Raw genomic sequence first — 16,394 nt, 5'->3', positions numbered from 1 at the left:
TCAGAGGTGTTTCCAGAAAGTGACTGAAACAGGGAGCCGGAAGCCTGAGGCTAGGTGGCGGCTTTAAGCTCATGCTTTCCAGTTTTCTAGCTGATGGTCCAGTCTCCTCTAAACACCCTTTTAACCTGTGCTTGAACTCACCTCGTGATGGGAAATTCACTGCCTTGTTAGGATGTTGCAGCTTTTTCGAAAGATCCTTTTTTCTCTATCAAGCTGTGGCTGCTACCGACGAATGTTCAGACCACAACAGTGTTTATATCCTATATACACATAAATGATTTCCTATTATTTTTATTTTCGGGAAGGAACCAAGAACTGCTGTGCACAGGATCCCTGCTTCTTGTGTCGCCTCGCATGAAGAAATCTTGGCTAAGCTGGTAGCTATGAGAGATTATTTTCTTAAAGGATGATAAGAATAATTGTGTTGTATAGTTTGACAGCTGTCTTATTTTCAGGAGGGAGGCCCCATTTCTATCTGTGGGCATTTATTCTACATCTTTTTTGGGGGATTGTTTCTAGGGCCACACCCATGGCATGTGGAAATTCCCAGGCTAGGGGTTGAATCGGAGCTGCAGCTGCCAGCCCACACCACAGCCACAGCAACATGGGATACAAGCTGCATCTGTGACCTACCCCACAGCTCACAGCAACGCCGGCTCCTTAACCCACTGAGCGAGGCCAGGGACCCAACCCGCATCCTCACGGCTACTAGTTGGGTTCATTTCCACTGAGCCACAGCGGGAACTCCTCTTTTACATCTTTGCATGTAATAATGGATGCATTAGTTCCTTTTGAGCATCTTCTGTCTGGGGTGTGTACTGTGCCAAGTGCCAGGGCAGACAGAGGCCTTGGTGCCTCAGTACAAGTCCCTTGGTTACATGTTGATTTGCTACCCACCTGGCTTCTTGGACTCTTTAATCAATAAAAATCGATAAGAGGCCAGGCGAGGCTTTATTGGGACTTGTGCTGCAGCAGGAGGGAGGAAAACAAATAACACCTGCTCTTGCTTATTCCTGGAGGGGGGGCAGGCTGGTCCCTTAAATAAGTGAGGATGGGGGCTGATCAGTGGGTCGAGTTGGCGGGGTGGCTTGGGTGGTGTGCCCGCCCCCTTGGTGGTGCTGTGTGCGGGGGCACACATGCTCAGCACCCTGCTTTTGCTCCTGGCATCTCAAAAGTGGCTGTGGGACTGTGCCCTAATTGTGTACGCATGCATTTCTTTTGAGTCCCTCATTGTCTCTTGTATCCTGTTGCTCGAGGTGACATTTGTCCAGGTGTGAGCACTGCGGCAGAGGATCCCAGGTCCCCGGTCCCAGGTCCCAGGTCCCAGGTCCCAGCCGATCTTAGGTTCACCCAACAGGCATTCAGTGAGAATCTGCTTGGTGGCTGCCTCTAGTTCTTGCCCTTAAAGAGTTTACCGTCCACCGAGAGAGACAATGTTTGCTATCAGTCCCACTGTGGTGAAATTATCACTGACTTCACCGCCTCTTTCCCAGCCCCTGCGCTCCTCGAAGCAGGGGTTATGCACTGTGCATGAACGGAATTCCCACTGCCTGGCGTGTTGGAGGCACAAGGTAAATATTTGTTAAATGAGTCTGTGGCTGAATAAAAGAAGACCCCGGCCTCTGATGCTCAGAGCTAGATCTTGACGCAGCAGTTTACCAGTTAGGTGGCCGGGGATAAGGACAGGCAGCTCTATAAAACGGGCTGATTTTGCACGTGGTTTCAAGGATTAAGAGAGAGAAGACACAGAGTGCCCAGCAGTGCCTGGCATACACATCTTAAAAACAAAAAGCCTGCAGTATCCTCTTCCTACTCGAGATCCCTTAGGGCCTCGATTACATCGATATAGGAAAACTAATGAGACTCTATTTCCAGAGTTCATAGGTTTGCTTGTGTTTTGAAATGAAAAGACTTAGCTCTAGAGGAGGCCCCACCCCAAACCCTTTGAAAAGAGCCCAGGTCAGCTTTACCACGGTAAAGAGGGAGCCCGGAGTGTCACTTGGGGAAGACAAAGTTCTGGAGATGGATGATGGCGATGGTGGCACAGCGTGTGAGAGCACATGACGCTACCGACCTATACCCGTTAAACTGGTTAAAAGGGTAAATTTTATGTTATAGGTACTTGATCGCAGTAAATTAACACATCAAGAAAAGAAAAAAATATTGCCATGATTTATAGCTCTCCCAGGAGGTGGGCCATTTTCAAGTCCACCTGGTCCCTGGACTGTTCTCACTCCCGTCATCGCATGTGGCTCACCAAGCATTACTGAGGTGGGGGTTCCCTCAGAAGCCAAGACTCTGAGGCTGTTTGGTTTGAAGTGGAGTAAGAAGAGGCGCTCACACCTGTTTTGCAGGTGGTGCTTTCCTTTCCTCTCTGTGCCTCACCCATCGCACGTCGAGTCTGTCATCAAGTCGTTTTGACTTTACATAAAATCCTATTGGAATCCAGCCCCGTTCTTTCCTCTCTTGGCTCCAATATTTCCCTGTAGGGCTGAACCCCATCATCTCTCACCAGCCCTGCAATGGCCATTTAAGTGGCCTCCCAGCCCTGCTGCTTCTCTTACCTTCCATTTTCTTCAGGACACCCAGAGTGTTCTTCTTTTTCTTCTTCTATTTTATTTTGGCCCTGGCTATGGCATGCAGAAGTTCCTGGACCAGGGAGGAACCTGAACCATAGCAGTGACAATGCCAAATCCCTTTTTTTTTTTTTTTAACGTATGATTTTTATTTTTTTCCATTGTAGCTGATTTACAGTGTTCTGTCAGTTTTTCTACTGTATAGCATGGTGACCCAGTTACACATACATGCATACATTCTTTTTTCTCACATTATCATGCTGCATCATAAGAGACCAGACATAGTTCCCAGGGCTACACAGCAGGATCCCATTGCTAATCCATTCCAAAGGCAGTAGTCTGCAATTATTAACCCCAAGCACCCCATCCATCCCGCCCCCTCCCCCTCGGCAACCACGAGTCTATTCTCCAAGTCCATGATTTTCTTTTCTGCGGAAAGGTTCATTTGTGCCATATATTAGATTCCAGATATAAGCAATATCATGGTATTTGTCTTTCTCTTTCTGACTTACTTCACTCAGGATGAGAGTCTCTAGTTCCATCCATATTGCTGCAAATGGCATTATGTCGTTCTTTTTTATGGCTGAGTAGTATTCCATTGTGTATATATACCACATCTTCCTAATCCAATCATCTATTGATGGACATTTGGGTTGTTTCCATGTCTTGGCTATTGTGAATAGAGCTGCAACGAACATGCACGTGTGTGTCTTTTTCAAGGAAAGTTTTGTCTGGATATGTGCCCAAGAGTGGGACTGCTGGGTCATATGGTAGTTCTATGTGTAGATCTCTAAGGTACCGCCATACTGATCTCCATAGTGGTTGTACAAATTTGCATTCCTACCAACAGTGCAGGAGGGTTCCCTTTTCTCCACACCCTCTCTAGCATTTGTTATTTGTGGACTTGTTAATGATGGCCATTCTGACTGGTGTGAGGTGGTATCTCGTGGTAGTTTTGATTTGCATTTCTCTAATAATCAGGGATGTTGAGCATTTTTTCATGTGTTTGTTGGCCATCTGTATATCTTCCTTGGAGAAATGTCTATTCAGGTCTTTTGCCCATTTTTCAGTTGGGTTGTTGGCTTTTTGCTATTGAGTTGTACAAGTTGTTTGTATATTTTAGAGATTAAGCCCTTGTCAGTACAGCGTTCTTTTTTTAATACACAAACCAAGGCATACCACAGCTCCACCCCTAGAAGAAAGAAATTTAGATAAATAAAAGCTCTCTTTATTATTTGCTTTCAGAATATCTTATAAGTCTTTCCTTAGTTGAAATTTACGCATTAATGCCAAAATAGCAATGGTGACTTTTAAGTTATTTTTTTATAATTTCTTTATTCTTACTTTATGGTTCTTGTGTAAAATCTTTATATTTCCTCAAAAATAGAAAAAAGATGATGAAAGTTAACCTATGTTCCTGCTATGCATGGCAGTGTCTTTTTCACACCATGTAATAAAGTGCGAATTCTGCGTTATTCCTCTTTTCATCACAAGTTTGTAATTGTTTCTTCTGAAAACAGCAGTATAACTCACACATTGATGCTAATGCTGTGAGTGTATGGAATGACTGAAATAATTATTTCAATAAAAAAAAAAACCACTCCTCTGTTCTTATCACCATTAAAATAAAACCGAGATCGATCCCTGTCCTGCAGGCACAGCCCTGCCTGGTCTGGTCTGGGCCCTGCCCCTGCCTCCATTCTTAGCTGTCTCAGTCTCTTGTCACCCATCATACTCAGTCACGCTGGCCTTCTTTCTCCATCTCCTGCCAGCCCTGTGCTTTCCCAGCACAGGGAAAAGGGGGCAGTATGGCTGGAAATCTGAGGGACGGGTACGGAGCTCAGGATGCGGGAGGGGGCAGGAGGAGCAATGGTTCCCTGGGGTTCTCAGGAAGGGCCTTGAGACAAACAGAGAAAGCGCTGACCTTGTCTTTGCATAGCTGGCCCTTTCTGGCGGTATAGCTCTCAGCTCAAATGTCACCACCTCGGCGAGGCCTTCCCTGAGTGCCTTGTGTGGCCCGGCCCTCTGCACCGTCACCTCGTGTGCATTCCTTGCCCTCTGACCTTATCTTCTGCTTGTCAGTGCTTCTTTGCTGTCTATCTCTGCCACCTAGAATGTGAGGGCCTTGTTATGCCACCCTCCCCTGCATCGTCGGGGCCAGACCCATGCCCGAGCCGTAGAAGGCCCTGACAGATTATCCGCCGAATGAATGGATGTCACAGCAGATGAACTGATGCGGCGAAGGAGTAAGACGTGTTTACCTATGAGGAGGTGCTGTTTTTCTGCCCTGACGTATTTCCTGTCACATTTTCTGATGCTCATCCCCTCCCCGACCCTCTCCATTCTGCTCGTTTCAGGTGTTTGTCAAATCTTTAGACTATTCTGCATCCTTACAAGCTGGACTGTCACAAAGATGCTGAATGTCCCCCCACCGGTGCCAGCATCACACTCCATCCGCCACCTGTCACTATGCATGAGAAGAAGTCTGAGACACAGTCTATGTCATGGCCCCTCCCTTCTGTCCATCTAGACCCTACATTTGAGGGGCCGCCGTGGCTCCGGGGGAAGATGGGTGTATGTGCTGGTGTGCCCATCTGACATGAGGCTCCCTGTGCCCCCCTCCTGCCCCCCCACTCAGCTTCAAGGCCCTTCCTGAGAATTCCAGGGAACCATTGCGCCTCCTGCCCCCCACCTGTATCCTGAGCTCTGTACCCGTCCCTCAGATTTCTGGCCATACTGCCACCTTTTTCAAGCTCTGACCCTGCCTGTGTCTTGGATTAAGCGACCTCTCTTTCTGAGCTGCCCTGTAAGACAACTTATGGCCTTTTTTTAACGTGGTTTGCTTCTCCCACTGAGTTATTGGGAATGTGGCTTCCATGGAAACGACTCTTACGCACTGGCGGAAAGGAGACTCATATTTATTGAGTACTCGCCGGGTACCAAGCGCTAAGCCTGAACCCTGTACCTTTGTTATAGCACTTAGTGCTCCTAACCGCCCTGTGGGTGAGGGCTCTCCATTTTCCCAGAGGGGAAGCTGGAGCCCAGAGAACTGATAGAACTTTCCAGAGAATGGCCAACTCTAAGACCTGAGGAGGTGGATGGCTCCTGCAGAGCAGGTGGGCTTGCCGGGAGCAGGGCAGCCGCGTTGGGAGAAGCAGAAAGCAGGTGGAAGCATTTATTTACAATCAACAGCCATTTTCAATCAGGAATAATGAGAGGCCATGAGAGCCCGTGCTTTTAGCAGGAAGAGCAAGTGATGTGCGGATTTTAGGGCGCCGCTGAGCTCTAACCTAGTCCTCTGCTAGCTGTGCGTCTGTACCTGTTGCTTTGTCTCTTATCCTTCACTGATAAACAGCGATGCCAACACCTACCACCAGCAACTACAGGCGTGTGTGAGTACGGAACATAGTAGTTGCCCCTTTCTAGATGCTAAAGAATAATTCCTGTGAAAGTTATGAAGTTTTTCATTATTCCTTCTTCCCTACCCACCCCACCACTGTTCTGAGGGTCTCTCTGATTCCTTCCACATCTGTTTCATCCTCCGATTCCTGCAGCAGAGTCTGAGGCTTTCCATATAACCGGAAAGACGGAGGAGCTTTTGGATGTGTGAAGGAAGCAGACGTCTTTGTTGCAATCCACCCATCATCTTCCACCTCCCATGCTGTGGTCCTGGCAGACTCAGGAGCTCTGTCTGGCTTCTGAAGATTTACCTACTCGGCTGCGCAGTGTAGCTTTGGGTTTGGTTGAGAGGAGTTTGTTTGTTTGTTTTTTCAATCTGTGTTAAATATAATTATAGGCACTGACCTCGTCGGGTCAGTGTAAACTCAGCTGAGATAAGTCAGCTGACCCTGCAGGTGTATCTCCCTCTAGAGCTCTGATCAGAAGACTTGTGAGCAAGGGACTTTATGTATCTCGAATTTCATTTTCCCTGAATTATATAATCATTTCAGGTAAGCGATAGCGTACATGAGGTAGCTCCTATTTTGGTTTTGTTTCGCTCTTCTCGTCTACCCTGTGTCTATAACTGTAAACAGGTGCTGGCGTGCATAAAAGAATCTTATCATTTAAAGGTACCGCAAAGGAAGCCTATTTAATGTCAGTCCTTACCTGGTAAATGGCAGGGGGGTGAGGTGCCAAGGATGCTGAGATGTTCCAGGGACAGGGTAGGGTGGACCTGGCTGCTGGGGACAGTCAGGGCCTGGGCAGTTGGACCCCACGCTAGCATGAATTTCTGTGTCCACTGCTCATTGTCCGCAGGGACAGAGGTAACTCAGGCTTTCCCCAGGCAGATGGCTAAGTGGGTGGGACGTAACCACTGCCGTCCAGGTGTTCGGAGTAGTGATAATAGCCGATGGGCGGCAGCATCATGATTCAGACCACCCAGTCTATTTACTCACAGCCAGACCCAAAGGTGAGAGAAGGATACCCGCTGAGAGGTTGGAGGTTTGGGGGAGCAAGGTGTTTGTGAGCGAAACCGAGGCAGAGCCATTCCCGTGGCTAAGCCGGCATCAGGAGCCGGGGCTCCTGGGTGCCTGGGGTGGAGGCCCCAGCACCATGGCAGGCTCACCAGCCAGTGAGAAACTGCGCTCTCCCTTCCGTGCTGGAGCAGACCCGGATAGGGGTGGTGAAAAGCTCCAGGGACTCGGCTGCGAGGAGATGGAAGAACGGAGGGGACCTGTCCCCACCCCGTCCTCTCCTTTGGCCAGTGTGGTTTTGTGCTTTTAAAACCCTGATTTCATTTATTTTGGAGTAAATGAAATCCAAGACCACTCGTGTGATAAAGGGACTCCCCTTTTGGGAGTGAAAACAGCAGTGAAAACTACCATTAAGGCCTCCGCTTCCAGAGAGAGGGTTTGACCGGTGGTTCTGAATCAACACCACCGGGCCGGCTTGTTAAATCTGCTTGCTGGGCCTCCTCCCTAGAATTTCTGAGTCAGTGTGTGGGGGTGGGGCCTGAGAATTGGCATTTCCAGCACGTCCCAGGGCCCGTACGTTGAGAACCACCGAGAGGGAGCAATCCATTTATTCACCGTGCTCACAATGCACATGGTCGATTTTTTGAAGTCTACCACCGTTGTAAGTATCTTCCACTAACATGCTTGTCTGTGTCCCCCTCCAACAGGTATTTTGATGTTGGACTGCATGATTTCCTGGTTAGGTAAGCCAATAATTTTAGATACCATTGGAATAGCATGTCTGTTGTGGAACACTGAGATGAAAATGAAACTCTTGGCACATATCTTGGTAAATAATGGCGATTGCATACTTGTCGGCAAAACATCATTAGCACTGTTTTTTGTGCCTCCTTGAAGCACACAAGAAAAGCGATCAAAGAAATTTATGTTTAAAGGCGTTTAGGAGTTCCCGTCGTGGTGCTGTGGTAAATGAATCTGACTGGGAACCATGAGGTTGCGGGTTTGATCCCTGGCCTCGCTCAGTGGGTTGAGGATCCGGCGTTGCTGTGGGCTGTGGTGTAGGTCACAGACATGGCTCGGATCCTGAGTTGCTATGGCTGTGGTGTAGGCCAGCAGCAACAGCTCCGATTAGACCCCTAGCCTGGGAACCTCCATATGCCGTGACTGTGACTCTAGAAGAAACAATAAAGGGGGGGGAGGGTTTTATATCTGAAATAGTTACCTATCTATTGAGCTGCTGAAAAGACAGAAAAGCAGAGTGCTGGGTTGCATTGCTACATTAAACAACCCTCTTGACCAAATTTCCCCCTGCTGAATTTCAGCTTTTTAAACAGTCTATTGTTTTATAGTCACGAAGATACAACCTTGTTCATAGTTGAAAGAGATTACAGGTGGCAATGTACGTCTTAGTATATTGGTGATTTTTACCAGAGCTGTCTCATGGGGCATGTTAATTCCAAATAGCTATGAAATCAAACAGAGGTTAATTTGGAAACATACCAGAATAGTAACGCTGCTGGTAAGATTATGCATGATTTTTTTTTCCTGTTATAAACTTCACTGTATTTTCTAGATTTTTTTTATTCTAGCGAGCATGTAGTTATTATTCTCATAATAGTGGAAAACGGTCATTAAAACACCTGTCAAAACCATATGTGGGAAGCAATAAAGGTTGCTAAAGAACTATACGCTAAAGATTACAGGTAAACAAGAAATCTCGTAGAGTGATTTGCTTTCTGCAAATATGTGGCTCTAAATGCTAATTAATTCTGAGTCTGATAATAAGCCATCTCGTAACTGACACGTGATTTCTGGGGAGGTCGTTGTCGTGGTTCAGGTCTCCATGGGGCTCGACCATCTCTGCGGGTAAGATGCTCTCTGAGTGGAAATGGATTTGGCATCCCCTTGGTCCTAAACCGAGAGCACTTCTGTGCCAGATTGCATGTGGTGGCAATCCAAGGAAGGCCATACATACCTGTCCTCATCCCAGGCTGTGCGTTGAAATCTCCTTGGATACGGATTATGCTGGCTTGCTCCAGGATGGCACTCGTTGAAGGTAGTGTGTAAGCTGATACTCCTGACGTATCTAGGGTAAATGTGTTTTAGCAGGAGGGAGGAAAGGCCAGAGGTCCTGGGAAAAGCAGGCATGAGGTTTCTGTATCTAAACCAATCGGGAAAACTGGCTGTATTTCAGGGAGTAGTTTGGATGTTTTAACGTCTTTGGTACTTTGCGTCACTCCCATGCTATTGTTCCCATAACTGCTATGGTGGATGCACGTTTGTGCTTTCCTCAGTTTCGCTAGTAAGTTTCTTGAGGGCGGGAAACATGTCTTAATCACCTTTCCATAATTAAATCACATAGAATTAGCCTTCAACAAACATTTTGTAGAAGTGACTGAAGAAGGAAATAAATGAGGCTGACAGGGCATGCACGGAGGGTGAGAAGTAAGAAGCTGTTTATTTATTCAAGAAATAATTCCCGTGCCTACCGCATGCCACTCACTTGGTTGTGGCTGGGCATACCACAGGGAGAAAAACAGGCATTTGACTGAAAGCATTCCGTGTGCTTATCACCTGCCAGCCTTGTGGTCTGAGCAACTTGAGGCGAGGAGGCGGGGCTTCCTGCCTCTGGGACCCTCCTCCCCATCCTTCTTCTGGCTCCAACCGTATCTCCTGTATTGGTTGGGGAGGAGGACAAGCTTGAGATCAAGTGCCTTGAACGTGACTGGTGCTGGGATCCCCTGGCACTGGTGCAGAAGTTCTTTTTGGATAAGATGCTCCAACAAGCCACCTTCATCAGTTGTTCTGTGAACCAGGCAGAGAACTGAGCCAGCTTTCTGCCCTGCCGTCTTCCTGCAGCTTTCCTTTCCTTTGCTCGGGTAGGCGCGAAGCAAATCAACATGCCTGTGGCTTATCCGCGGGGGAGTGGGATGGGTCTCCCTTCTTGCCCGCTGCCCACCTCTGAATGAAGTCTCTGCATCTCCTCCCCACCCCCTCTGCGCACGACAGCATCCGTAACAAGCCAAGAACCTGAGGAGTCTAATGAGTCTCTTCCCAGCTTGGGGACAGGGTGAGGTGGCGCAGTGGGAGCAGTCAGTTCTCCATCTCTTAGCAATCCCAGGATGGGGTGGGGGTCCCTTTTATTTGCAGCCGTCTTTAGAAGATGCTCCCAGTTTGGGAGGTCCTGCCTGGTGGGGACGGAGCACTGTTGATCACCGGGCCCTTTAGTGGGAACTATTTTATCTGCAGGTCATTGGCCTGGAAGCTGGGTTGGGAGGGGGTGGTCACGATGAAAGCAGGAGGTGAGGGGACGGCAGCCACAACTTGTGTGAAGAAGTTAAGCTGTGACGGGGAGGAAAGAAAGACCAGGCAGCTGGTGGAGAGGGTGGTTTGAGGGGGCATTTTCTTTTTCTTTTTCTTTTTCTTTTTAACTTTTAAATTGGAGGAACTCTTGTATTTAGCCAGCTGAAGGTCTTAAGCACCCTTTAGAATTAGAGCAAGTGGTTTCAGTCGGGTGGAGAGACGCAGCACAGGACTGCCAGAGGAATGAAGAAGCAAAGGCAGTGAATGGTGACTTGGGGACCCCAGAGGGTATTGGCGTTTGACTGGAAGCGTATCACTAGAAAGAATCTTAGAGGGTTGAAAGAATGAGGGGGTCGTACTTAAGGAATCCGTTTCATTCTGTGATGGCCAAGAGAAGAAACTATATTTCCCTTTGTAAAAGAGGATATGGTGAAGAAATTGGCATATATATATATATTTAATTAACTGCATTTATTGGCTCCAGCTAACTCTTAACCTGATTCTGGGCTGTCAGGCTGTATTGAATGCTTGGTGTTTGCCAGGAAAGAAACTGCAGCTTGCCTGAAATGAATCAGCTGCCTCTTTCACATGGATGGAAGTCATGTTGGCTTCTCTGGAATGACATCGATGTCCGCAAAGCCAAGAGCCCTATCTGTGATCTCAGCCTAGGCAGCTGCAAGGAGGGGCATGTTTCCTTTTAAGTTGTTGGTGTCACTGAGCTAAGGGGCAGGAAAGAGCTGTCATGGTTAATGAAATGTGAGCTTTTCTGGTATGGGCGTTGATGACGACTGTGGGAAAATTCAGTGAGCTCAATTCTTCTGCATCTTATAGAATCCAAAGGGAAGGCTTTCAGGAAACAGTCATCACAACTCACGTGAGCACAGCCTCCGAAGGAGTTCCCGCTGTGGCACAGCAGATTAAAGATCTAGCATTGATTCTGAGGTGGCCCAGGTTTGATCCCCGGCCCAGTGCAGTGGGTTAAGGATCTGGGGTTACCCCAGCTGTAGGTTGCCGCTGCAGCTTGGACTGATCCCTGGCCTGGGAATTTTCATATGCCAGGGGTGTGGCCATTAAAAAAAAACAAACGCCTCTGAAGAAGAGTGTCCGCTGGAGTTCTTAATGTGATGCTACAAAAGAGAAAGGAAAAAAGTGACTTATTTATGAAAAGAGCTTACAGAAGAAAACAGCTCTTTGATTTTAGATAATGGGGGCTCGTTTTAATTGAGCTAGGTTTTGGCAAGAAAATAGAAGTGACTGGTGTTGGGTTTGGATCTTGCTGGCTGAGGCATTTTTCCTTTTATCCAGAATTGTAGCCAGCCACGCCCCTTTTACCAAAGGTATTCTACAATTCCCCTTCTGAGTCCCTCAGGTGGGGGACTCGTCGTAAGTGATACAGGGTGTCCTCATGACTTTTAAGTCATGGACACATCCCTCTTACATGACGTCTGAAAGATGAAATTTGCCAGGGCTTTTTTGTTGTTTTGTTTTTACAATTGCTCTTGTGCTTATGCATGTAAAAAATAGAGAGTCACCTGTGTTTTCCTCTTGTTTTCTATATTGTTTATATTTAGCCTTTCGATCCATTTCAGATACACACGGCCCTTGGAATAGATAAGCAATGAGATCCTGCTGTGTAGCACTGGGAACTGTATCTAGTCACTTATGATGGAGCATGATGATGGGAGAAAAAAGAATGTATATGTGACTGGGTCACCTTGCTGTACAGGAGAAAATTGACAGAACACTGTAAACCAGCTATAATGGAAAAAATAAAAATCATTATAAAAAATAAAATATCCCTGGGGGGGGGGAATACATATTTCAAGTAAGAATCTTTTAAGAAAAAATAGCAACATGAATTTTCTTCACCATCTCCTTTCCTTCCCTTTGGATTTTAAAGGGCATCAGAGCCAGCACTTTGGTCCTGAGGAGAAAGCTTTGATAGTCTGTCAGGACGAGCTGAAATGCCAGGTGTGGGGATGACGGCATCGATAGTTTTTAGGCAAATAGGAAACATCAGCGTCAGGCATGGTCCTAAAGCTGTTTGAGAAGCTCTCTGGAGTTAATAAATACAGTCATTAGAAGACGCGTTCCTTTGCAGAAGAAAACGGATTCTGCTGAGGGAATGTTCAATATCGTGCAGATTCAATCCTGCACACATGCTAATGACCTGAAACAGCCTGTGCCCTTGTGAAGCAGGATTTTGTTCTGGCCAGAGAGGAGGTAGAATGGGCCAGCCGCTCACTTGCCGTGTCTTGTTCTTCCTCCGGAGGCTGATGCTGGGATCCCGCCATGGTCCGGAGTGCCTTTAAACTGTCGAAGGACAGCAGATTTCAATAGGAGGTGAATCAGTGGTTCCCTGAAATCTGAGCTGAGCAAAACCGTTTTGGGTTTTCCCTGAGGGGCCGCCTATACCTGACCCATTCGCAAAACCAACCCCACAGCAGAAGAGAAAGACATTGGACTGGAAAACCTCGGTGCTTTGAGCTTCCTGAGTCACAGGGTGGTTTTTCACCTTCTTTATTTCAAGCACCCCAAAGCCCACCCCTCACCTGCTCTAGTTAATGGCATCGCTCACGTCAGCTCACCATTATTGGAAATATTACTTGAATTGCGGGGTGTCTAAGATGTTCCGAAGAGTCTGCCTTGTATCTCTGTGACGCCCTGTAGTCAAAAGCAGGATTCCTTGTGCTAAAGGCTTTCTCCCGAGGAGGAAGAAGAGCACTGGGGGTAAACTTCTGTCTTTCCTGTATCTCCTTGGGACAGTTGGGACCTGGGTAGGCTCTGAGCCGCTCTGGAAACAGAGAAGTCAGCGGAGAGGGTTGACATTTGGTCCTAGGAGTAAAGGACCAGGGGCAACAGGAAGATAAGTAGCATCTGTGCTCAATCGAGCAGCTTAGAAACTAACAGCTGAGATACATTATATATCATTTTGCAGACAAATACAAAAGGAAGAAAGATAAAACCAATATGTATATATTTCTTAATACACATAGAAGTGACCATTCAGAGACAGAACATCTGATTTGTCACATAGGATTTTGATTTTTTTCTTTTGTAAACACGACAAAATGGAAGTCAACCAAGAAGATTTTTGATTGTGGTATCCAAAAGCAAAGGAGGTGATTTAAAAAGCTGCTCTCCCCAGAGGTGAGCTGGACTCTGTGCTCTTGTGCCTGATTAGGCACTGCTGGTCATCTCTTAGTGGCCACGGCAGGGGAGAGGTGGCATCTGGGGCAGGGTCACCAAGCCCCCTTTGTCCCTGCCCGCTGCAGACTCCTCACCGCAGTCTTTTTAAAGCTTCCTCTCATTCCGCTTGTGGAATATGAAACCGGCGGCTAATGAGCTGGGGGGTGGTCCCGTAACAGAGTGTTTTCAATAAAAAGTGAAGACCACGTGCGTGAGGGGAGCCAGATCCCAAAGTGGCCCAGGAGGCGGATCACGGAACATAGGCGGGATGCTGAGGGGAAGGTAAGTGCTCCCCCGGTTCTCTGGGTCCAGGCAGCTTCCAGATGGGCCTGTCCCTCACCTTCCTTGACAGCAGCCTTTCTTTTCTGAACCTGAAGAAAGGATACACACTTTTGCCTGTAGGCTTCTTGGCCTCTCAGAGCTGTAGTGAGGTTTAATCATACATGCAAGGCATTCAGCTCCGTGCCTGGAAACAGTGGGGATTTAGTAGGGGTTTGTTTTTTTTCCTTCCCTGCCCTGACTTTACCTCTAGAGTCAGGGTACTAGGGTTTGAGCCCTGGCCCTTATCCTAGCTGTGTGACTTTAGGCAGCTCACTCACCCTTTCTGAACCCTTGGTGCTGCATCTGATGCTGTCTTACCCAACATGGAGCCAGTCGGTGTATCTCTTTCTGTCAAAACCGGACGAATCCCCCCATGTCCTGGGACCATCACAGTAGGTCTTCAGGCTCCATTTCCAGCTCAGCTCACCCTCCTTCCTCTTCATATCACTGCCAGAGGGCTCCCAATGCTGCCTTCTGCCCCTCCGCCCGTTTCCTGGCCTCTTGCCTTTGCTCCTGTGTCCCCTATTCAAGCCCTGCCCCCTCCATCCCTCTCAGAGGCCACCTCCTCTATCCTCAGCATAAGCGTCTCCATTTGGGTCCTTTGTCTTGTTTGTAACATCCTATATGTCAATTATATATCCGTTTTTACAAAATGTAATGCTTTTTCTGTTTAAAAAAAAAAAAAGTAAATCAACGGATGGAGCAAGTCCATTTCCTTTGTGACGGAGCTAAAGCCAGGGTTGCTGGTCTCCAAGGACACAGAGCGTAGGGAAGCGGCTGCCTGGGCATTTGGCACCATGAATTTTAAAAACTGGTCCAATGAAGACGTTTTATTTCTCAAACATGTAACAGGACTTAGAAACCGTTCACTTTTATTTTCATGTAAACCATTTATTTATGCAACCAATTAAGCGGCCTTAGCGCGATCCCAGGAGCTGGAATAAAGGCAAGAGCCAGACGACGTGTTGCTCCTCGCTTGGCTCGCATTCCAGTGGGAAGACGGAGAGCAGGCGCGTGACAAGAAGCAAGTGTCATGTAAGCCCATGATGCAGTGGAGGCGCAAGGTGGCAGAGCACCCTGTGATGCATGGGCAGGAGGGGCCTCTCTGAGGCACGAGGTGACACTGAGTGAGAGATGGGTGAGCGGGAGGGAGGGAGCAGCCAGGGAAGAGGTGAGGCTGGGCTGTTTCGGGAACAGAGGGAAGGGCAGGCTCCAAGGCCCTGAGTTGGGAAGGAGCATGTTTGAGGAATGGGAATGAAACCAGCAGAATGCATCTTGGACTTAGGGAAGCATCTCAGGTGTCAGTATCATAGCACCTTTCCCTATAGTTTTGTTTTTAGTGCGGAGAAGCATATCCTAGGAGTTACTAACTTGCTAACCTTACTGGGCAGGATGTGGGTCTCGTTCCCCCATTGTGTTCTTGTTTTGGGCCCTGGCTTGTGCTTCTGTTACATGGTTTTGTTGCTAAGCCAGCCTGCTTTCTTGAATAACTAACTTATAGGGGTCTCCCATCTGCAGATCCTCTGGTGGGAGTAACGACGTAGTCACCAGCCGTGGCCCTTTACCCTGTCCCTAACAGAGGAGGGACGCTTGTAGGGCCGCAGGTATGAAGCAAGGAGCCAGGAGTTGAAGGTGAATCTGGAGGAAGAGGCCACAGCCAGACTGGGCAGAAGATCAGGTTCTCTTTTAGATGCAGCAGGAGCCGTGGAGGGTTTTAAGTAGGGGAGTAATAGGATCTGTGACAGATTTCACTAGGAATTTAGTGAACTTGGGATTTTTGAACCTCGGCCATGACCACGTTGCTCCAGCTGGAGCTTGGTGACCCAGGCCTGTCCTTGCTCCTCAAGGAATCCTGTTTCTTTGACCACCAGCTGCTCTGAAAGCTACGCTGTGTTGAGTAACCATAGCTGGAAGCTTTCCTTCTGTTTAAGTCTGCTGGGTATAGGGTAAAGGGTGTAATTTACATGTGGACATGACCTTGGAGGAGGTTACATCATGGTGGAACCTGGCGATGGGCATGTGGAGAGAGGGGGGGTTGGCTCTGGGAAGTCTACCTGGGATGGGGTTTGCAGCTTTCTCATGGGGATAGGTAACTGTCTTTTGTGGTGAGCACTCCCTCCTTCACCTTGGGTCTTTGAGGTCCAGTTCTGAGCCCTCCATGCTCCTATCTTGGTGCCGCTCTCCTTAGATGCCAGCCACCATCCCCCTCCAAAACCGTAGTGCTGCTTCCTGCTCTGGGGCTGCCGGAGGAGGGATCTCCTCTGGTTCGCTGGTGAAAGCGGTCGCAGAATGAGTTGTATGTTCCCCCCTTTCTTGTCGAAGACCAAACCCTTTCCCAGCTTCCCCTACCACGGTCTCTGTTCAAGATGGCATTTCTCTTCCCCTAGACTCAAATACTTGGAGTGATCACTAGCGCTTTTCTATCCTTTGTAGAATCTTAGGATGGCAGGGCTTTGATTCTCCTCCGCATTCCTTTTCAATTCTTAGAAGATTTCTCAGACCCATTCTCGCTTTCTTCCTAGTGCTATACCACTTTTGAGGAAAAGCTTTTCCAGAATTATTCATCTTTGTGGGCTGTGCTATGTTGAGA

General features: G+C 47.9%; 1 protein-coding gene across 7 annotated transcripts in view; it reads left to right on the top strand.

Annotated features, from left to right (window-relative positions):
- Positions 1-16,394, top strand: part of HHAT (hedgehog acyltransferase) — a 316,237-nt gene that overhangs the window by 177,881 nt on the left and 121,962 nt on the right. For all 7 annotated transcript variants that reach the window (XR_007130843.1, XM_047753082.1, XM_047753081.1 and 4 more), the window contains one exon: positions 7,699-7,734. Coding sequence is in view for 6 of the 7 variants with exons in the window: in XM_047753082.1 (XP_047609038.1) it covers positions 7,699-7,734 (36 nt within the window). In the remaining variant the exon portion in view is untranslated. The remainder of the gene's footprint in view (positions 1-7,698; positions 7,735-16,394) is intronic.

This window comes from Phacochoerus africanus, chromosome 11 (genome assembly GCF_016906955.1).
Source record: "Phacochoerus africanus isolate WHEZ1 chromosome 11, ROS_Pafr_v1, whole genome shotgun sequence".
Lineage (NCBI taxonomy): Eukaryota > Metazoa > Chordata > Mammalia > Artiodactyla > Suidae > Phacochoerus > Phacochoerus africanus.
The sequence above is the reverse complement of the archived record's forward strand: the minus strand, read 5'-3'. Positions and strand labels throughout refer to the sequence as shown.